Source organism: Anabrus simplex, chromosome 1, assembly GCF_040414725.1.
Source record: "Anabrus simplex isolate iqAnaSimp1 chromosome 1, ASM4041472v1, whole genome shotgun sequence".
NCBI classification, from domain to species: domain Eukaryota; kingdom Metazoa; phylum Arthropoda; class Insecta; order Orthoptera; family Tettigoniidae; genus Anabrus; species Anabrus simplex.
The window spans coordinates 1,090,209,394-1,090,233,937 of NC_090265.1; the positions used below are offsets into that span (position 1 = coordinate 1,090,209,394).

The 24,544-nt window shown below is 41.8% G+C and overlaps 1 protein-coding gene across 1 annotated transcript in view; it reads left to right on the top strand.

Annotated features, from left to right (window-relative positions):
• LOC136876398 (uncharacterized) overlaps positions 1-24,544 on the top strand; it is a 58,883-nt gene that overhangs the window by 27,123 nt on the left and 7,216 nt on the right. The window contains exons 2-3 of the mRNA XM_067150346.2: positions 12,657-12,844; positions 20,501-20,644. Of these exons, the coding sequence (XP_067006447.1) occupies positions 12,657-12,844; positions 20,501-20,644 (332 nt within the window). The remainder of the gene's footprint in view (positions 1-12,656; positions 12,845-20,500; positions 20,645-24,544) is intronic.

A 24,544-nucleotide genomic window follows, 5' to 3' on the forward strand; every position in this document is an offset into this window, starting at 1 on the left:
GAAGTTCTCAATCGCCTTCGTAAGGCTGGGTTAACTGTTAAGTTGTCCAAGGTTGCCTTTGCTAAGCCCTCTATGTCATTCCTAGGGCATATTGTATCACCTGAGGGGGTAGCAGTCGATCATTCTAGAACACAGGCCATCCGTGATTTTAAACCTCCCAAGGACATTAAAGGTATCGCCAGGTTCATTGGTATGGTGAATTTCTTCAGGAAGTTTGTTCCTAACTTCGCTAATAGAGCGGCGCCCTTAAACCTTCTTCGTAGGAAAGGCATCAAATTCGAGTGGGGACCTTCTCAACAAGCCGCTTTTGAAGATCTTAAATTAGCTCTCTGTAATGCCCCTGTACTTGCTATGCCTGATTTCTCGAAGAAATTCATCGTCCAAACCGACGCGTCGTCGTCAGCAGTAGCTGCAGTCCTTCTTCAAGAGACTGAACTAGGGAGGCGACCCATCGCCTATGCATCTAGGACTCTATCGGCTCAAGAAGCCAAGTATTCCATCTATGAGCTCGAAGGTTTGGCAGTCTTATTCGCCTTAGAGAAGTTCCGTCTCTATCTGGAACACGTCAAATTTGACCTGGAGACAGATAATCAAGCCTTAAGCTGGGTCTTAGGTAGGCCGCGTCGTACTGGTCGTATAGCCCGTTGGGCCATCCGTATTTCTGCCTTCCAATTCGATGTCAGGCATATCAGAGGTACCGAAAATATTGTTGCTGATGGACTCAGCCGTATGTTTTCCAACGACGTCGAGACCCATGAACCGGTCGATAGTTCATCACCTTCCGAGTCCATACTATCTAATGTTAATGCCATCTTAACAGATGTTCCCATGCTCTTTAGAGATATCGAGAAATACCAACGTGAAGATCCGACGCTGGCTCCGATAATGGAAACCCTTTCTTCTGGGGAACATGTCGTCCCTTATGTTCTGAGGAATGGTGTTCTATGTTGCCCCTCGAGGCATGATAAGATGATGAAAGTTGTCGTTCCAGCTGTTCTTGTACCTATGATCTTCAAGTATTATCATGAGACCCCATTAGGAGGGCATCTTGGAATCTTTAAAACTCGTGAGAAGATTCGTGGAATGTTCATCTGGAAAGGTATGGACGGTGAAATCCGTGAACTAGTGAAGGCTTGCAAACCCTGTTTGCTCAGTAAACCAACCATGTCCACCAAGGTAGGCCTTTTGTCTTCTCATCAAGCGTCGCGCCCCATGGAACGCCTGTATATTGATTATGTAGGACCCTTCCCCCAGTCTAAGGGAAATGCTAACAAGTTTATCTTGGTATGCGTAGACGGCTTTACTAGATTTTCCTGATTATTTCCGACTAAGCTGGCTACCGCTCAGTCTACCATTACTTGCTTAAATTCTATTTTTGCCTCTTTTGGTCCGTGCCAATATATTGTGTCTGATAATGCTAAGGCGTTCACATCTAATCTTTTTCGTAAATTCTGTTTCGACTTGTCCATCTCTCATGTAACTACTTCTGCTTATTACCCTCAACCATCTCTGGCTGAACGGGTTAACCGTAATCTCAGGTCCGCGCTTATTGCCTATCATCATGAAGATCATTCCAGGTGGGATACGTCCCTGCATTGGTTAGCTTTTGCTTTGAATTCGGCGGTTCATGAATCACATAAATTTACTCCAGCCTCTTTGATGTTCAAGTTTGTTCCCAACACGCCGCTCTCTAACCTCTGGTCTCTGAGTGACATTCTACCCGAGACAATAGATCCGGACATCATTAAAGATCTTTGGAAGAAGGCTAAAGCCAATCTTAAAGTCTCTCATGAAAAGGTTAGGGAAAGGTATGATCGTGGACGGAGACCCACCCCTTTGAAAGTAGGTGACCAAGTTATGGTCAAGAATTTTGTTCCCGCGGGCAAGCTTGCCCCCAGATTTCATGGGCCATGTGTCATTCTCGATTTTCTTACGCCGGTTACGTTGTTATTAAGTAATCCAGCCACCGAGAGGATATTTAGGGTTCACCTGTCACAGGTGAAACCAGTGTAAATTTTGTGTCAACTTGCTTCATATAATCGTGAAAGGAATATGAAGGTTATATTTTTTTTGAGTTTCACCTTTAAGGCTTTCTGCCCCTTCTATAAAATTTAGTTTCATATGTAAGTATTTTTGTAAACACTCCCCGCACCGTTAAACTGCCATTCTGTCCTTACCACGGCCATTACCACGCTCCCGTCTCCTGCTATACACATTGTGGCTTGATTATATTAAATGCCATGGATATCTGCACGCGGCTGGCCCCTCAACCTCTCCACCAAGCCTGTGCCCTCAAAAAATGATGATGGTCCAACAATATTCGGCCGCCTAGCTTTAATGTTTCAGTGCCCCCGCAGCCGCGCGGCGCTGTGCCGCGACTGGGCTTGAGGAAGGGCCCCCTCGACCCCAGCGAGGACGACATGTGCACGGCGAGCCGGAGCTCTCCTCCCGGCCAAGGCTGATGTGCGGCGCACGACCTGCTACTTGCCCGCAGCCTGTATATGTTCACCGCGGGCGCGGCGTGCTTCAACACCACTGCTCCCCTCATAGTGCGGGCGAGCGGTATCTCAGGGTACTTGAGGGGTCCGAGCGGCCTCCTCTGGACGCAAGCTGCAACGGCCGGTCTGGCCATCCAACTTAATCAACATCAACTACATGGACAGTTACTATAAGAGATGACTACACTTGGGAATTCAACAACAAAATCTGGTGGACTTAGAAAATTTTTTCCTCGATTTTAAAACTAAAGTTTTCCTTCTCAATTCAACTTCTACAAACATAAAAACTTTACTTCTCCAGTTACAACAAAAATTTTGAAACTGAATCAAACCACATTAAGAAAATCTTATAAATTTTTCGGCAATTAATCTCCACATCTACATCAAAACTTGGACCTAGTTTTCAAACAAATTTCATGTGTCACCCCTGGAGGAACATTTGGGGGGGGGGGGGAGGTCTGTACCGGGCGGTACACCTCCACGCCGATAATTCAAAAGGTGCGCCAGTTGAAACTCCTCTGCTGGAGGAAACCTGAACTTTATTGACGGTATTAATTTTCTACTTTCTCAGAAGATGTCACTACCTGTAAATTTCGGAGTTTTAGAACTGTGTCATTTTTGATGTGTTTTGTTTTGCTTGAAGTAAGAAGTGTGAACTTTCTCTTCTAGAGGACACTACTGAAGAACTACAATAGTGCACCCTAGTGCGAAGAAAAAGAACTGTTCTTTGGAGAAATTTTTATTTCAAAAGTTTGTTTCTTGTTAAATTTCCTTCTGTTATGGTTTAAGTTGGCTGTATACCCCTCTCTTTCTCCTTGTTTTGTATTCAACCAATCCCGAATTTCTTAACTTAATTTTCCACCAATAATGTGTTTCTTCTTCATCTTGTGTAGGGGTTTCTCTTTATTCTCCAATAAAGTGATTGTGGGCGGGTGTTCTCATTCCCCTAACGCCTAGAACCTTCCGCGAGAGTATATAAACTGCTGATTTTAGGGTCTCTGCGCCACTTCTGTTCCATCTTTCAGTGTGTAAAGTACATAGCAGGGGGCGGGAAGCGCCTCTTTCTTCGGCAGCGGTCAACAACAAGGTAATGGCCAATTAATAACTTCTTTCTTTGCTAGCTCAGCAGTTTAACTCTCGGGGCGGGTCCGAAGTTTTTCCGTTATGTAACCTTCCTTAAAAATGTAAAGAATCTGGTATCTATTTTACCTTTTAAACTACGTATTGGGATAGAGAGTGCTTAACCCTCTCGATCTCCCACTCATATTGTTTTGAGGTGAACTTTTTTCTCAACCTATTCTTCCTTAACATTATGTAAATTTGTTTCTTTTCTAAAGTCACCTCCGTAGTATGGGATTAGCCCTTGCATCAGTGGCCTAAGAGCCAAATTAGGTTTTAAAAACAAAGTGTATTAGGAGTGCCGATCGCCTCCTCTCAAATTGTTATTTTGGAGGTCATGTAATCAACCTTCTTTTCGTTTTAATAGACCTCAGTAGGTTGGGTATTTTACCCCTGTGTCTATGTCCAGTGAGGACAACTCGAAGGTGGAGTTTGGTGTGGCCTTTGAGAGGCTTAAAGTTGAGAGCGAGTGGCTCTTTTTGAAAATTGAGTGTTGTATGCCTCGTGGAGGCTTTTCAGTGTAATTTGGAGCAAGGGCTCCTAGGCATGAATGGGGTTTTCTGCCCCTCTGTTGAAATTTGTGTTTGGGTTAAAACTGAGCTGATTGCCCAAGCATTGTGAAGTCAGGGCGCGAAGCCCAAATCCTGTAAATATTGTAACTACCCTTTTGACTTGCTACTTTGTACCTGCCATGCTTGTTATTTCCTTATTTTGAAAAGAAAATATAACCTTGTTAAATTTTAAATTAATTTTACTTTCGTAGCTTGAGACCCGTTCACACCCGCACCTTCTTTCACCTCTACCTACCACGGAAAGCTCCGTAACAGTGGGAATTATTACTTATTTTCTGATCTAACACTCATTTTGAAACACGCAGAGAAGAATTGGAATGTTTCAAACACTAATCTACTACAAAACAGTATTCAGGCATGTACTAATAATATATTACAAAGCTGTTATGACAAGCGTAATTGGCATGGAAGGGTATGTATAGGTGTTTAAGGCAGAAACCGATCCCAAGAAGGGCATTCCAGGAATCATTAATGAACAAGGGGGCGTGCATACGAGGTTGTTTTTTTTTGTTTGCAAGCTGTTTTACGTCGCACCGACTCAGATAAGTCTTATGACGAAGATGGGATAGGAAAGGGCTAGGAGTGGAATGGAAGCGTCCGTGGCCTTTATTAAGGTACATTTGCTTGGTGTGAAAATGGGAAACCACGGAGAACCATTTTCAGGGCTGCTGACAGAGGGGTTCGAACCCACTATCTCCGAATATTGGATACTGGCCGAACATAAGCCACTGCAGCTATAGAGCTCGGTAGCGAGGATCTTCAAAAGGCAGAAGTATTTAGTCAGCAGCATGTAAAGATTGTTGGTTACAAGGATAATGTCGAGATAGAGGAGGTGACTAACACTGAAGAAGTATTAAAACTTACAAATGATAACAATGACATCTAAAGTAAGATACTAAAGTTGAAAACTAGCAGCTGGAATTAATAAGGTTTCGGGAGATATACTAAAGAAATTGGGTTGTGATATAGTACCATATCTGTTGTATTTATCTGATTATTATTTGCATGAAAGAACTACACCAGATGAATGGAGAGTTGCTATAGTAACCCCTGTGTATAAAGGAAAGGGTGATAAACATAAAACTGAAAATTACAGACCAGTCAGTTTGACATGTATTGCATGTAAGCTTTGGGAAAGCATTCTTTCTGATTATATTAGCCATGTTTGAGAAATTAATAACTGTTTCGGTAGAAGGCAGTTCGAGTTTCAGCAAGGTTTTTTCACTGAAGCTCAGCTTGTAATATTCCAGCAATGTTATGGCAGATATCTTGGAATCAGGAGGTCAAATGGACTGTATTGCTATTGATCTGTCTAAGGCATTTGGAAGGGTGGATCATGGGAGACTACTGAAAAAATTCATGTACATCTATTCCGAGTACCGGCTCCATGGCTAAATGGTTAGCGTACTGGACTTTAATCCAAAGGGTCCCGGGTTCGATTCCAGGCAGAGTCGGAGATTTAAACCTTAAATGGTTAAATCCCTTGGGTTGGGGACCGGGTGTTTGCGCTGTCCCCAACATCTCTGCAACTCACACACCACACATACATAACACTCCCCTCCGCACAATAACATGCAGTTACCTATACATGGCAGATGCCGCCCATCCTTATCAGAGAGTCTGCCTTACAAGGGCTGCATCCGGCTAGAAATAGCCACTACAATAGCAACTACAAAATGACCTCAATAATGTTGTGAGATGGACAGTAGGCAATGGTATGATGATAAACGGGGTTAAAAGTCAGATTGTGAGTTTCACAAATAGGAAATGTCCTCTCAGTTTTACTTACTGCGTTGATGGGGTGAAAGTTCCTTTTGGGTATCATTGTAAGTACCTAGGTGTTAATATAAGGAAAGACCTTCATTGGGGTAATCACATAAATATGATTGTAAATAAAGGGTACAGATCTCTGCACATGGTTATGACGGTATTTAGGGGTTGTAGTAATTATGTAAAGGAGAGGGCATATAAGTCTCTGGTAAAAACCGAACTAGAGTATGGTCCACTGTATAGGACCCTCACTAAGATTACTTGATTCAAGAACTGGGAAAAATCCAAAGCAAAGCAGCTCGAATTGTTCTGGGCGATTTCCGACAAAATGGTAGCATTAGGAAAATGTTGCAAAGTTTGGGCTGGCAAGACTTGGGATAAAGGAAACGAGCTGCTCGACTAAGTGGTATGTTCCGAGCTATTAGTGGAGAGGTGGCAGGGAATGAGATCAGTAGACGAATAAGTTTGAGTGGTGTCTTTAAAGTAGGAAAGATCACAATATGAAGATAAAGGTGGAATTCAAGAAGACAAATTGGGGCAAATATTCGTTTATAGGGAGGGAAGTTAGGGATTGAATTAACTTACCAAGGGAGATGTTCAATAAATTTCCAATTTCTTTGCAATCATTTAAGAAAAGGCTAGGAAATCATGAGATAGGGTAACTGCCACCTGGGCGACTGCCCTGAATCTGCAATGTAGTGATTGATTGATTGATTGATTGATTGATTGATTGATTGATTGATTGATTGATTGATTGATTGATTGATTGATTGATTGATTGATTGATTGATTAATATTTATGAGTTATTGTTTAAAATCCAATACAGAATTTTATGTTTTTAGAGGGCAGCATCTATCTCTCATAAAAATCGAGATGAAACCTCCATTTCCTTCATTATTACTTAGGTCTAGTATATGTATTAAATTTGCGGAATTTGATTAGTAATTTGAGACGTTTACACTTTAAAAAAATACACATTCAACGTGCACACGAAAACGTAGGTACAATTAATGGTATACAGTCTTGAAACATGTTCCTCCAGTCGTATAATAATTTTAAGAATTTTTCAGTTAAACTCCTAATTTTTTACAAATAAATATTTTTGGGAATAATGAAGAGAAATCGGAAATTTGGTCAAGTACCTTGGCTGTAGTGAAGACTTAGTTTTATTACTTCATCTTCTGCATTATCTCAAATTTGCGACTCAGCATAAGATAGCAGTCGGATATATTTATTCAGTACGGTAACCTATAGGTTTCGCGGGTTTAAAGGTTTCCTAAAAGTCCTAATTTTTAACCCCCTTCCTCAAATCAACATATCTGCACAATCTGCCAGACGAGCTAGAAAATTGAAATTTGGCAAAATTATAGATTTTAGCCTGTAACTGAAGGAAAAATTACGAAATAATGGAGGCAATTTTAACGACGGTTCAGACTTTCCTTTCGAGGTATTTGGTGGCTAAACGGTAAGTCGCATCACAAAACGGATGGCACAATCTCCGTTCAATTTGGAGTGATCTACAAGTTTGATCCTATGGCTTCTTGTTGTACCTCTATCCCTTATCCGTTCAATGCGGCTCTATTTCTGGTTTGTACGTACATTTTGCATTTTGTTACACGTATAATGGTTTAAATCACTTATAGGAAAGATGGGATCATCAAATTCTACACGAGCATTGGCCCATCCAGTAGACATATATGTGAGCCAAATTCTATATTTGTAGCTGTCACATAAGTATCCGAAAAGTAAAGCACTGTGAAAAAGCCTTACCCATATTTCACCCTATTCAACTTTTCTAACTCAATCTTACCCGTAAATAGACGAGATACGAGAAAATATCATAGGACCAGCCATTAGGCCGCTAAATGTGGTGTCTTATCGTACAATCCGTATGTCAATATATGTACCGGTTAGCAGCAGTTACATTTTAAATGGAGGTAAACATGCATATCACCATCTTGGTGTGACTGGCAGTAAGCTGACTGGCATTAGGAAAAGGAGCCTGTGATTATATTAACAGCACAACTCAATTTTGACTGGCAGTAGGGAAGGTGCCTGCCATTATAATAAAAATTCCTCAACTGTTATCTGTCTGGAAGTAGGAAATGGGGCCGGTCATTGCAACAGAAACTTCCCAGATCGATTGTGATGGCACAGTAGGCAATGGGGGCTGCCATTATAATGAAATTTCCCAGTTCAATTGTGAATGGCAGTAGGCAAGTTGACCTGCCGATGTCATCACAACTCCACAACCCGCACTTTACATTGGAAACAACGTATGTGGATCTCCCTGTGCTATTTTTCTGGATGACGCTAAGAGACATGGAATTTAAAAAAATCTTATTCACTGCATGTAGAGTAATTTAATTTCTCATCCTTATACAACGTAAACTACCGTATCGAAGTACTGGTACATTTGCTAGTATATAGATAAATTTATGGTGAACACATTAAGCTCAGTTTATTCAGGACCCACCATTCAAACAGGGTCATCTCATCAACATGACGCAGTGTAGCCGTCTAGTACGCATCTAAGTAACTTTCTGTTTTACATGGATTGAATACGGTCTCTGATGGTATGTTTCTATGATGCTAGAAGGTGGTTGGCGGTTGCAGAGTAGGCTTCGACCTATCAATGGCCACAGCTGGTCCATGGTCCGATCTACCGAGCAGAGGACGGGTAACCACGCCTGTTCCGTGGCTCTATACTTCCGCATTCGGGAGACGGAAAGGGGCTGACTAATCTCCACTATCGACTGTCCTGTGAATGATTTTGTTTTCTCCTGCACAAAGGCGAATGCCAGGACATTTCCTAGTATAGACCACGGCTGCCATCTCCCTCACCTTCTCCACACATCACCACAAATCTCCTGGCCCGAGAGACGCTGTCATCGTCTAAGTGGCCCGCCTCCCCCTTCAGGGGAGGAATTAAAACAACTTAGTATTAGCAGCTGGGTGCAGTAAGTAACTGCAGAACCGTGAAGTTCCACTTTCCACATTATTGTTTAAAATGTCATCATGTGAATTTTGACATAGTGATATATAAAAGTCTTTTGCAGCTGTTGAGAGGATACTCAATGTTCACTCACGTATTTCTCACAGCTGACATCACTAAAATTACAAGTAAGTGACAAATGATGCAATATTAATTACTAATACGGTGCTTTCATCTCACAAACTTCGCTTCAGTTTGGGACAGCAGTTCGTAACATTGTTCGTTATACACGAAATGGTTCGCAATATGAGAATTTAAAGCACGCGTACCATATGCTCTCATGCAGCTATTGACCCATTTCAATTGATAGGAATCGACTTAACAATTCATAATTCATTATCTGGAGCTGGTTGGCTGGTTGATTTCTTCTTAAAAAAATAATAACTCACTTCAAAATCTATTAATAAAGCACAGAGGAGCAATATTTCAAGTCTATGGTTCGTTCATCAATTAAATGATTTAATTTAATTATTTAGATTATGTAATGCATGTTCGTAATTCATCTCTGTGGTGTAGTGGTTAGTGTGATTAGCTGCCACCCCCAGAGGCTCGGGTTCGATTCCCGGCTCTGCCACGAAATTTGAAAAGTGGTACGACGGCTGGAACAGGGTCCACTCAGGCTCGGGAGGTCAACTGAGTAGAGGGGGGTTCAATTATCTCCTCAGCCATCCTGGAAGTGGTTTTCTGTGCTTTCCCACTTCTCCTCCAGGCAAATGCCGGGATGGTACCTAACTTAAGGCCACGGCCGCTTCCTTCCCTCTCCCTTGTCCATCCCTTCCAAACATCCCATCCCCCCCCCGCAAGGTCCCTGTTCATCATAGCAGGTGAGGCCGCCTGGGCGAGGTACTGGTCATCCTCCCCAGTTGTATCCCCAGACACAGATTCTGAAGCTCCAGGACACTGCCCTTGAGGCGGTAGAGGTGAGATACCTCGCTGAGTCCGAGGGAAAAACCGACCCTGGATGGTAAACCGATTACGAAAGAACGTAATTTATCTCTACTGTATATCATACTCAGTAGAAACAATTCATTAGTGCTCAGTTTTCTAACACTGAACATTCTATGTGAGGGATACACGGAAGCAGATTTCAACACGCAACCATTTCTCAGAAAGCTACGTTTTTTTTTTTTTTTTTTTTTTTTTTTGTATTTGCTTTATATCGCACCGACACAGATATGCCTGATGGCAACGATGCAATAGGAAGGACCTAGGAATGGAAAGGAAGCGGCCATGGCCTTAATTAAGGTACAGGCCCAGCATTTGCCTGGTGTGAAAATGGGATACCACAGAAAACCATCTTCAGGGCTGCCGACAGTGGGATTCGAACCAACTATCTCCCGATTACTGGATACTGGCCGCGCTTAAGCGACTGCAACTATCGAGCTCGGTTTTCTCAGAATGCTATCGACATTTCAAAAGTTAAAGGAATATACTTCGATTCCATTACACTAATCGTTAACAGATCTGACAATACTTCTTCTTCTTCTTCTTAATCTGTTTACACTCCAGGGTCGGTTTTTCCCTCGGACTCAGCGAGGGATCCCACCTCTACCGCCTCAATGGCAGTGTCCTGGTGCTTCAGAATTTGGGTCGGGGATACAACTGGGAGAATGACCAGTACCTCACCCAGGCGGCCTCACCTGCTATGCTGAACAGGGACCTTGTGGAGGGATGGGAAGATTGGATGGGACAGGCAAGGAAGAGGGATGGAAGCGGCTGTGGCCTTAAGTTAGGTACCATCACGGTATTAGCCTGGAGGAGAAGTGGGAAACCACGGAAAAGCACTTCTAGAATGGCTGAGGTGGGAATCGAACCCACCTCTACTCAGTTGACTTCCCGAGGCTGAGTGGACCCCGTTCCAGCCCCCGTACCACTTTTCAAATTTCATGGCAGAGCCGGGAATCGAACCCGGACCTCTGGAGGTGGCAGCTAATCACACTAACCACTACACCACAGAGGTGGACTCTGACAATACTAACAGTAAAAAATTTTGTATTTGTTTTATTTATACAAAATTAAGGGCAACTGTAAGAAATATATTCAATTACTTTTATTTTTTATTAATATAAAGCGTTGTACCCTTAAATATGAAGTCAGAATTAAGGCATAGCTAACATGAAGTTAGAGATTCATTGCTGGGTAGATTTAAAAGTTATTATGTGGAAGTTATTAAAATCATTATTATAACATGAAATAAATTTCGAGACTGATGATTCCTTAGGTTAGAAATAGAAAAGTAAATATATTTTAGTACTTGAATACCGATAAATAAGGAATAAGGACGATTACATCAATGACAGAAGGAAATAGAGAAATCGCGTATGAAGCTGTTACATTACAAACAATTGTCGTCTCCCTGTGGAACTGTATTGAAATAAAACTAACAAAATTTGAAATATACATAAGCAGAAAATGTGTAAATTCAGTAAATAAAGTTTTTAGCCTATTACAGTTTTGTAACCGCTGTGGAGGGGAGATGAAATAGTCTGCTTAGCCAATGTGGTAAATGCGTGTTCATTTCTCCTAGAAGGACATGGGCTCGATTCTCCTTTAGGAAATATTTAGAGAATAATCTTCCACTTCTGGAACGGCATGTGGCCGCAGGTTTCACTCATCCTGCAGCATAAAGGAGTACGCCTTCCTGAATTCCAGGAGCCGGGCATAGGGACAACCAATCTATCTCACTTACCATCAATACCGATGTTACAGATAATTGAAGATGTTATCTTCCTTTTCTCCAATGACCTTCATGATCTATCCTGTATGGAGACACCCTTATGTTCAAGAGTAAAATCAAGTAAGCCTACGATAATAATGAAAAAGGACTTAATAATTCCAACCAAGTTGATCAGAGATTATTCAAAACCTCCTTCATTCTTTTTTTTTTGCTATGGGCTTTACGTCGCACCGACACAGATAGGTCTTACGGCGACGACCTCCTTCATTCTAGACTTGAGAAAGTTTTGTATTATATCAGCTTGGAAATAGATGTTATCGTTTTATAATTTGTCAATACATGTTACACGTTCAGTATATCATATTATATATAAATTGTGTCTGCCTCTGTGGTGTAGTGGTTAGCGTGATTAGCTGCCACCCCCGGCGGCCCGGGTTCGATTCCCGGCTCTGCCACGAAATTTGAAAAGTGGTACGAGGGCTGGAACGGGGTCCACTCAGCCTCGGGAGGTCATCTGAGTAGAGGTGGGTTCGATTCCCACTTCAGCCATCCTGGAAGTGGTTTTCCGTGGTTTCCCACTTCTCCTCCAGGCGAATGCCGGGATGGTACCTAACTTAAGGCCACGGCCGCTTTCTTCCCTCTTCCTTGCCTATCCCTTCCAATCTTCCCATCCCTCCACAAGGCCCCTGTTCAGCATAGCAGGTGAGGCCGCCTGGGCGAGGTACTGGTCATTCTCCCCAGTTGTATCCCCCGACCAAGAGTCTGAAGCTCCAGGACACTGCCCTTGAGGCGGTAGAGGTGGGATCCCTCGCTGAGTCCGAGGGAAAAACCGAACCTGGAGGGTAAACAGATGATGATGATGATGATATATAAATTGTGAAAAATTTCCCCCACATGAATCAAAATATTTCATATAATGTACCACGGACTTGTGTGCCAAAGATGAACATCTTGAATTCCAAGAACCGTTACATAAATCTCCCCATCAGCAATGATTTACAGTTTGGGCTATTCTGCATTTCAGACTGGGTCAAGTACACGGAAGGTCCCATTCCTCGGGGGGCCGTGATAGCAGGCAACACGAAAGACGGTCAGAAGCTGTTTGTAGGACGCGCGGATCACCAAGGAGAGATACTACCAGCCAAAGTGATCAGCAGAGGGTGCGCCTTTGTGCCCCATGGTGGCGTTGAACACATTAAATTTGACTTCGAGGTGAGTAAGTTCATCGGCAGCAACTAAAGGCAAGTAAAATTTGTGAAAGATAAGGTTAGTTCTTCCACATTTAGCCTCATTCTTAGAAATGTAGCAAGGAAAGTGTACAATATCCAAGTCGAATAATCTAATATATAGCTTTTGTGAATAATTTGCTCCACCTGGTTTAAAATCATTCCCAACGCTTTCACAGCAAGCACCCTCTCAGTTGGCATCAAGTATGCATCCATTTCACTGACGCTCGTGAGTTCAGAGGTGAGGAATCTTCATGTATATTCATAAATAATGGAAGTTGAAGGGCAATGATGTACAAAGGTAGACACAGAATTGAGGAAAAACTTGGACTTAATGAAACATTTCAGCCCGGCTGAGTGGCTCAGACGGTTAAGGCGCTAGCCTTCTAATCCCAACTTGTCAGGTTCGATCCTGGCTCAGTCCGGTGGTATTTAAAGGTGCTCAAATACGACAGCCTCGTGTCTGTAGATTTACTGGCACGTAAAAGAACTCCTGCGGGACTAAATTCCGGCACCTCGGCGTCTCCGAAGACCGTAAAAGTAGTTAGTGGGACGTAAAGCAAATAACATTATTATTATTATTATTATTAAACATTTTAGGTATTCTGCATGTTGAGTATTCAGTCCGAAGGCTGATTGTATTCTCAACACCTCCACAATCAGCTGTGAGAAATGGCTGAAGAGTCATTGAAGAGGTTTACTAAGGAAATGAGGACTGAGCTAGTTTCCTGTTGCTCTCCTCACCGAGCCAGAAGTTGCTATTACAAATCACTCTGCCAGTCCCACTGAACCACATTCAGCTACAAACCCCATGAGTGACATTTTCACACCATTAATCACAGGTACTGCCTGCATTAGGTGTGGCGTTACTAACATAGCTAATACCTCAGTCACTTTCATATTGCCAAAGTAAGGGATGAGGCTGAGATAGGTCAATGAACGTAACAATTTTTTCTGGCCGATATCAGTAGACATAGTGCACTGGAAACACTAGGTCTCGCCAGCAAGGCATCCAGGCATTCTGATACATAAGAACCGGATTTCTGTAAGGCTCCAATGAGAAATTTCCAAAATTATCTGAGAAAGCCGAGCAGTGGAGTTCAAAATAGGAATCAGGGGAAAGCGCATGCACTTTTTCACCCAGGGAAAATGTTTAGGCTGTTCCCAAGAGTGTAGTGTATATGCATTATTATGTTAAACACAATAATGAGAAACCATTTACCTACAATAAATATCGAATGTATTTTTATCAGCCAACGGCCGTAGCCGTGTTGAAACACCGGATCCCGTGAGATCTCCGAAGTTCAGCAACATTGGGCGTGGTCAGGAGGTGGATGGGTTGCCACGCGCTGTTCGTGGGGGGTAAGGGAATGGAGGAGCGGAAAGGAACTGGCCACCCTACCGCACGTAAACTCCGGCTCAGGAACACTTCTGCGGAGGTTCGGACCTGCCTTCGGGCAGAATAACCCTTACCTACCTATTTTGATCTTCCAATTTGGAGAACGTGATGGATTTGGTTCAACTGTTTATTAATACTGATATGTAAAACGGTATATTCTTTTTACAATATGAACTTGTGGTTGGTATAAGGGTTCTACTTGTCCCCTGTACAACAGTAACGAAATCTTTTATGTGAGAGTTGAAAATTAATTTTGAATAGAAGGCTACCCTTTGGTAGGGTTAGTTGCAAGAAGAAGTGCATTTGCTTTTTGGTATTGAAAGTTAAATTTTGTTGTCTGCATCTGCTGTATGTATTGACACAGGTTAAAGAAAAATCTAGCTTCCTGTGAAGTCTGAGTATGATTTGTAAGTGCGACACAGTGGTTGCCTGCGAGGTTTGGGTGGTGCTGAATAATGATATATCCTTCCTTCACCTAGCGGAATAAAATAATAGAAATGCGGACTAAGATTTAATGAAAACTAGAAAGAAGTAACAGAACTAAAATTAGTGGTGGCCGGTATTTGCACCCTGCTATCCTCCATCACTGCGAGATTCAGTGGAAATGTGTGGGAGAGAGATGGATGTATGCTACCAGTCGCAGCTTGTAGGGGTATGCGGAAAGTGAGTTTGTGGCAATATGAAAATCTCTCCTTCTCTCTCTCTCTCTCTCTCTATCTATCTATCTCTATCTCTTTTCCCCTTCCTATTTTCCAGAGTTTCTAACGTTTTTCCCGCTGCTCGGCTACATTTTCCTCACTTGGTCCTTTCTAGGACGTCTTGAGGCATGAGGTCCACATGTCTTCCAAATTGTTGTCCATCCACCGCTTCGGCGCCCATGTACAGTAGGTCAAGCTGGGGAGGGGGATTTTGAAGATGAAATTGTTGTTGCTTCGCATAACATGGCCATACAAACGGAGTGGAGCCCCCCTCTCCTTCTATACGTTTGGAGCTTCAGTAAGTCTGTGTCGCACATCTTCATTTCTTACATGGTCCAAGAGAGTCAGTCCCAGTGACCATCGCAACATTCTCACATCCACAGCATGCAGCATCTGTCCACATTTCCTCATAAAATGGCGACTTTCTACTACACAGAAAACAACTCGTCATATCACTATCCTGTAAATTTTAGCCTCCAGGTATACGATCATCTGTTACCTGTCTCGTCTTGGAACATGCTGCGCTGCTGGAACATGATCTGATGTGATAAGAGATTCAAGATATTTCAAATGGGCAACTTTTTGAAAGGTCTGACCATCTATGGTAATGGTGACATTGGTTAAGGACCAATTTCTAGCTATTCTATCTATAGGATAGCCCATTCTCATCCAGCTATTTTTTTTTTCATTTTTCCACCTGGTGCTGAAGTGCAGGGCTGAATTCTTGTGAAAGTGCCCATCATCCTCATATACAGTATGAGTGTCAAGAGAGGGGGAGAACGAATGTCAGTTGTTGCCGTATCCACAGAAAAGTTGAAGAGTAGGGGCGAAAGGGATGAACCTTAAAGAGCACTGACCGTAATGTTAAAAGTTGGTGAGAGCCCAACCGGACATCGAATCACACTTTTGATGTTATGCTACAGACGTTGGATCCATCCTACATATACCTCCAAAAGTCTGTGTTTGCCAAGTTGAAATTGTATGGGAGTCCATCGCAATGCTAATTGCGCCGTCATCTTCTGTTCTCTATACCTCTCCCGCATCTTCGGTACTGCACCCTCCAACGAATTCAGATTTGGAGTCAGGGCAACAGAATTTTGAGTCGATTAATCAGTACTCTTTCAATTGCCTTCAGAGTATTGTCTGCTAATTGATACGTACTGTGATATCTTACTTCAGTTTCCAAATTGGCACAATAGTGTTGGTGGTGGAATCAGACTGATGAACCATAATTCCCGTAACCTGCGTTATCAGACATAACAGGATGACAAGAATAATATTGTTTTATAATAGCTGCATACAAGTTTGTTCACTATTTTCAGCGAGACAAAGAACACAGTGACCCGAAGGAAGTTGAGCAAATTGAAGTCCCTTAAACTCGCACTTTGCAGTTACTTGATAAGTTTCATAACAAAAGGGAAAAATCAAACATTGAAAAAACTTCAGTACCTCACCTGTGCAGTCAACGATATTGATGTTGAGGTAGTATTTTATGAACACATTTCAGGATTGCAGAAATATGTGCTTGTGTAGCATTGCAGATCTATCAACTCACATGAAACCCATTAACAACGCATTGTAGGTCTTACGTTCATAGGGAAATTCTTTATTTGATCCCAGGAATATACAGCCAGCGTTTCTTACAAATGTTTAGATGCAACCCTGTATATTATAGCATTGAACCAGACTAGAAAAAGATAAATGCCATCAACGTCCGGACCCTAGCGATAATTCAGTAGTTGCTATACAAATTTATTTATCTACTCTAGCTATTTACAGTTCTTTATCTTCTGCTGATCTAATCACTTATAACGCTTATAACTTAGGTCATTTAAAAAGATAATAATTCGTGATAACTACTCTGTCCGCCTCTGTGGTGTAGTGGTTAGTGTGATTAGCTGCCACCCACGGAAGCTCGGGTTCGATTCCCGGCTCTGCCACGAAATTTTAAAAGTGGTGCGAGGGCTGGAACGGAGTCCACTCAACCCCGGGAGGTCAACTGAGTAGAGGTGGGTTCGATTCCCACCTCAGCCATCCTCGAAGTGGTTTTCCGTGGTTTCCCACTTCTCCTCCAGGCAAATGCCGGGATGGTACCTAACTTAAGGCCACGGCCACTTCTTTCCCTCTTCCTTGTCTATCCCTTCCAATCTTCCCATCCCCCCGCAAGACTTCTGTTCAGCATAGCAGGTGAGGCCGCCTGGGCGAGGTACTGGTCGTCCTCCCCAGTTGTATCCCCGACCCAGAGTCTGAAGCTCCAGGACACTGCCCTTGGGGCGGTAGAGGTGGGATCCCTCGCTGAGTCCAAGGGAAAAACCGACCCTGGAGGGTAAACAGATAAAGCAGAAGAAGAAGTCAATGTATTCCTCTGTGGAAAACATGCCGAATCACAGCAGAGATTACAGCACATTCAGGAAAAAACCAGCGGAGTATGTGCATAGAACAAGATGAATAACTGCGTCATTCTACTGTTTGAATGGACCTGTGTTTAGGTATTCAAACATCATTCAGATGCAAAAATATTTCCACCATGCAGTATTCGAATCGCCGCTGGTCAATTCCGTCGATTGCTAGGCGAACGCCTAACCACATCCGCCACGCTACACTGCTGGTTATATGCTGGTAGTACGACGAGAGCAGAGTACATACGCCATCCGATTCGGTATTTAAGACATTCACTACTGCACTGTTGCCTACTTTCATGCATTGATTCGCCCCCTTCGTTACACCTCGTCACGAGGTACGACACATTAATATAGTTACATGGTAAAAGGACGTTGCTACCTGATTTCAAGGCGTCATGTTTTGCGAACGGATGATATAACATTTCGCTAGGGTTCAGAATCGAGTGCAAAATATGCTCACTGAACGTTAGTACCATACAGTACACCTGCAGGGGAATAGCACCCCTATAACCATGTGCACGTTAGTTGGGCTGCAGAAAACGATATTGGAAGGGGCTGCTGAATCATACTGTATTTCATGCAGTAAAAACCATACTGACATATCACGATGCTGATAGTATTGTTGTGTTGTTTGGGACATCACTGAATGTTTTTAATTATTGAACTATATATTTAATTGATAAGATGTATATATTTAATCACTGATAGGTCATTTTTAAATTAATATGTATATATATATAGGGTTTTTATCATCCATTTCAATCATCATTTCATTTCTTTGTATAGCGGCTATAACGTATTCTGAACGAACAAATTATTGGGTAAAGTATTTCAACATCATGCATATTAATAACTTGCAGTAAATTTTCCAATAGCCCTTGTGAGGTGACCAGAGTCAGCAGGCTAATTTCAGCCCAATTCCAGGAAAAGTACGTCATCTAGGTTACGAGAGACCTTACCCTCTCTACCTCATGAAGAGACAGTTGATACATTATTAACACCCACTTTTCAAACTCCGCTTCGGGACGCTTTATTTCAGCGGGAAAGTTCAGCCTATGTGAATGAACGTAATGAAGCAACGTGATGGATTCACAGCTATACATCGGAGAAGGGATGAGACCTCGAATCTTACTGGACCATGTGATATGGATGATGGAAGGAGACTTTTGAACCAATATATACCACCAACAAGAGCTGGAGAAGACATTCAGATTCTTATTAGCATTAGCAGTCGTTTTCACATTCATACTCGTATTCTTACTCGTGAGCAGATTGTCACTTTTATTCGGACATTCTGATTCTGATTCTCACGCTTGGAAGATACTCTTACTACGATTCTACGTCTACACATCGGAGAAGATTTTAACTTAGTTCACTTCGCATCTGAGTATATTCTACTCAAAAGTTACTCTCATTGGGACTTGTTATCTCAATGACGAGAGGTAGTCAACGGGAGACCGGTTCTGACTGGTATAGGGGAGGAGAGCTTTTATTATGAATTTAGCTACGCTACTGTTCCGTAATACGGAAGAATACGAAGGTATTCTCTCCATGAACATAACCCATGGTGGTTTTGCACTTAAAATTAGGACTCATTACGACTTTATGTAAGGAGTACAGTAGGAAGTGTTAAAGACAGGAAATGTAGAAGTAGGACTGGAATCCAACAACAGATGAGGCAGTCGGTACGAGAGATCCAACCATCATCAGCTTCAAGACAACAGAGTCTACATATGGTGAGCTTATGGCATAAGTTACTGCAAGTCTTCGCGCAACAGTTCATTTTCTTAGAGTTAATTTCATTCAATTTTTCTTTTGCTTCCGTAAGTTCAGATGTCGTTAAAACGCCGTTACGTAACGTTTTTCATCTTAATAAATAGCTGTTTTAATTTGTATTTTATGAAATGATTATTAATGATCCTTAAATTCCAAGTTAGTGTACTTAATGATTTGTGTTCCGTTCACCTCACCCCTGGGAGTTTTTTGAGTCTCATTACGCATTATTATTATTATTATTATTATTATTATTATTATTATTATTATTATTATTATTATTATTATTATTATTATTATTTATCTACTTTTGTTTTCAAGCCATAAGCTTGAAGACTGGCGCCCTTGGGATACTGTTTCTGGAGAAACAATGACATATCATTTATTTATTTTAATATTAAAGTGACCCGCCACGTTATAAATTTGTCATACATCTGTGGGTCAAGTGGGTACGTCACATTGTTACGAATAAAACAGTCTGTTTTATTGATCTAATGCAATATAGAATGACCCAATTAGTACACACGCAATTATACATGTTATACTTGAAAATGAGTGGCAGCAGTTCGCTGCTTAGTGGCTATTTACAAAAGTCATTATCCCTCGCAGCGGGTCTCCAGCTGGGCAGTCTTTAGTTGGAACGGGCACACCTTCCGTCACTACGCTGCGCAGCTCCTTGCAGATACATGAACTTGGGCTGTCACAGCACACGACGACTGTACCACTCAAGTCAACTCCAGACAAGGCCGATAATTCGCACCGTCGACGCCTCACAATTACTTCACAGTCAACGTGTCTGCTCCACACAGTGAACTACTCAATATTTATCACCCCAACAGTAACATACCACCATGAACACTAACAACAGTAACATTTCTCTCAATACACTACTCCAGCATACTAAACAACGACAACAGTGCTAACTATCATTCCCCTCCAACAGCCCCTACTACGACAGAAATCTCTCAACACTCATATTTCTATTCCAACAACATGCATTGACTCAAACCTGTTCCCTGCGAACCTCCTTTATATTCCTGGTGACGAATTTCTGGAATATTTGGTGTGGTGCCAATGAAGAAATATTCTCGTTTTACCTACCAGATAGTCTACGCAGACACCAGGCGAAAGGACAATACAGGCAGAGGCCGGCTCATGCCCTCGAGCTGGTTGAGAGGTCTCCGGCCTGATGCACTCACCCCTTTCAGGAAATACCGAAATGTGCTAGAGCAGGGTTGGCAGTCACACGTGCATGTATCATTATCTAGATGCCAACGAAGCATTTCAAGAAGTCTTATGAAGAATTTTATGTCATGGAAAAGTTTATCATGATTCCACACAAACCCAGGGATAATCATGTTCTCTTTCAGGTGCTGTGTAACGCTCCAGTGTCATGGCAGCCAGGAGCGTTTGGTAATGTTCCTCCGAAAGCTCTTCCAGTTGGTGTGACCTCCTCACCAGAACCTCTCTACTACGGGAGGGTCATCCATGACGGAGCACTCATTCCTGGAAAGGTAGATTCTTCTGGAATATCTTGTATTTCATAATTTCATAACAGGCAGCAGAATGAAGTGTGCCCAGATTCAGTTAATGACGTATGCTACTGTGGTGTAGATTGTAATGAAGGCCTGTAAGTTATACTTGTTATGTACTATACGTGCTCCAAATTTTTCAACTATTCTACCTGATTCTACGTCTGCTACGCTTGACATGCCGCTACTAACCTGTGTGTGTGTGCTCTCTTCGCCCGTCCAGTTTGTACTGTCCGTGCTGCTTACCCTCCCTCCTTTTTTCCCCTACCGCCTCGCTGTGCAATGTGTACCGTCTGCTCTCGTCCTTTCTGGACGTTTCCATCGGAGTATAAATAAGGCCTGCTCTGGGCTTGATCGGCGAGTTGGATGAAGACGACGACTTGTGTGGAGGGAGGACTTTATTTTACTTACGCTAGCGGCTGGTCCGTGTGCAATGTTTCTTTTTAAATGGTGTTTAATGTTCATGATTGAAGCTCAAGGACTGCTGGACGGGTGAGCGAACTTTAAATTTATTTTCCCTTGCCATATTTCACTTTCTTTCTAATGCTGCACTTCCTGATTTCATCATGCCGTACTGGCTACAAATGACTGTTCACGCTAATAATATTGCTAGTCTGAGCTGTTGATAGTGGTGTTTTTCTTGCAACTACATTACGATCTCTTTTCAAAATTTGACTTTCAATTACGTCAAGTGATTACTGTGATATGAACCACTGGATTCCAATAGACTTGGTGAACAAACGCAAGAATAGGACTGATTGTAATTTTATTAACGCCTAGCTTCTGTTTGAAAATTTGAATTCCATCAATGTTTGTAGGTTCTATTTTTCTTAATCCCTGTTGCCAGCCTTAGGTACTGTTCTCTTCCACGTCCTTCCCTTTTTCCCCACGTTCCTGTCCCGGGTTTATCTTTTCTTCTACCTTTGGTATTGTACAGTGGCCTAATGCCTTTCAAAACTTTCTTAAATTTTCGTATTAATGGGTAATATCTGTTTACCGTTTTGTAGGATACTCCCAATGTAAACTATTGTAAAATTCATCTTGCCTCGAGTCTAACTGTTTTCTTTAAATTCAAATTAGTGTTGTTAAATGGTCGTCCCATGTCTTTTTTGGAAATCAGAAGTATTTAATCTTTAAAATATTGTTGGATTCTTTATTTATCTGTTTTACTTTCTTTGGCTTGTAAAAATCCTTCTTGGTGTTTGTGCTAATATATTATTGTTATGAAAGAACTGTTCCTTCTTTTCCCTGATTTTTATCACGCGCATTTCCACGTCCTTTAATTATCTGTACTTACCTCGGGTTCCTCTGAAAAAATGGACACAGTAAAATGCTTCCCTATGCGCTCTGCTGAAATCCTTCACTTTGAAAATTGAAATCTGAGTACTTGTGCATGTATGGATTTTTCTGGAGAGTTGTAAAATCCTTTTCGTGGCATGCCATCACTTTCATAGATTGGTGTTTATGTTACTGCGTTAGTCGGACTAGTGTCCAAGTTCATGACTTAGTTATATTCTTCTATGATCGTGTTTGTTTTGTTGGTATTTTTACTCACCATTTTCACTCTGGTGCATTGCGAGATTATTCTGAGTGTACATATCTACCCAAAATGCGACACCCTTACCCAAGTCTATAAAACCTAACGTCACAGTACTGATGTTAGAATTAATCGGATTAGTTCCATGGCTTACATACTGGCTTCTACCAAGGCGGAATTCCAGCCCTTAAAATCACACGACTTCAGGAAAGGCATTCGACCTTAAACTCCTGATAAAAATCCAAAAATGAGCCATGATATCTACAGCGGCTCCAGAAATAAGTGAAAGGAGGAATGAAAGTTTTATTGAGATTAGAATAAGTAATGGCTGGTAAAGGTGAACTAGAGGTCTAGGTTAATACAAGCACATCACCTAGACCGTGCATCTTAAGCAACATCTAGGTGATTTATTAAGAGATTAGAAGAGTGGTCCAAGAGTTTTTTTGGAATAGTATCTGGGGGTGAGCATCTGAGTCATATTCCAGATAGAAGTCGGCCATGCACTCAGTTGACGAGGACCAACCAATTCACAGTGGACCGTTTACCATTTGGGAGCAAATGTAAGTAAGTGACAGGACATTTTATTCGAGAAAATTCGTGACATGGACAATATGTGACACATTTTGTATGGTGGAGGAACATAGACATTATGTCCAAAAAGAAAATACGCCACATATAATAGAAGTTAACAGCAAAAAGAATTCTTCTGTGCTAGAACTACTTAACCTCCACATCATGTTCTCGTGAATTTTGAGTTCAAAAAATGTTATAATTAATTCTTTCAAAGTAATTAGTTTTACTATTCCATAGCAGTTACAAGTTATTTTGCCGTTCTGTTGACATGCGGAACTGTGAAGTGGAAATTATTCGATATTTTACTTCTCATTTATTTTTGGCATTATTCAAACATCCTACTAAAAGACTGCAAAGAAACCAGACATGTCAGTGAAAAATATAAATGGGAAAGAGCTAGGTAAATTTTTTAAAGTAAACCTGAAATATTTATTGCATACAGAATGGAATCAATCTGCGATAACAGTAAAACTATTAAATCAACCGAGGAAAGTGAGAAAGTAAATCCAAGGAAGTTGAAAATAGAGAAGATATATTAGCTAGTAGTAAGGATACTATAAACATAGAAGTAAGTTTTTTCAATTGTTCACGAACCAATGAGGCCTGATTAATAATATATGGGTAAAGATGGGAAGATGTCGTGAAACTGGATCCCAAAAGAGAAATACGAATACAATCGCAAATTACCACTAACCTGTCATTTTGTAGCGAATTTTATGTTGAAATATTTAAGGGTGTTTGCAGCTGGATAAAGCTTTGTTGTTCGACTGCATGTGTTAAGTTGGATCCAGGAACATTCAAGGATGCATGCATATATCTATTGCTTGTGAAAAGAATGGACTGCACTTTTACAGTACAGTCTATTGAAAATAAGTTCGCTTCTGTGGTTTAGTTGTTAGTGTGATTAGTCAATTCCCGGCTCTGCCACGAAATTTGAAAAGTGGTACGAGGGCTGGAACGGAGTCCACTCAACCTCGGGAGGTCAACTGAATAGAAGTGTGTTCGATTCCCACCTCAGCCATCCTGGAAGTGTTTTTCCGTGGTTTCCCACTTCTCCTCCAGGCAAATGCCGGGATGGTACCTAACTTAAGGCCACGACCGCTTCCTTCCCTCTTCCTTGCCTATTCCTTCCGATAATTTCATCCCACCGCAAGGCCCCTGTTCAGCATAGCAGATGAGGCTACCTGGGCGAGGTACTGGTCATCCTCTCCAGTTGTATCCCCGACCCAGAGTCTGAAGCTCCAGGACACTGCCCTTGAGGCGGTAGAGGTGGGATCCCTCGCTGAGTCCGAGGGAGAAACCGACCCTGGAGGGTAAACAGATAAAGAAGTAGTACAAGAAGTAGAAGAAGAAGAAGTTATTGAAAATAAAATAGGCGAATTTTCCGTACTCAGATGTTTTATTGAGCCCGAGAATTTTTATGGCCACATGACGCCAAACAATGATTGACGGGCGGGGGGGGGGGGGGTTGTGATTGTGGTCGTGGTGAATTTCATTATTACCGAAGTTGATGACTTTTCCCTCATTATTATCAAAATTGATGGCTCTTTTACCTTCATTCACTTCTTCTTTGATAACGTGAGAAGTTGTGTTGAAGATGGGACGTACAACCATTCCATTTTCCGCTGAAACAAGTATAGAATATTTCAAGGAAGGTTTTTATGCGAGTGAGAAATCTTTTTCTGTTAGTTTTGTAATAATCTGATCGACTAAAAACGAAGTGACACGTGTAAGAAACATTTAAAATACAAAGTCCACAAAAGAAGGAAAGA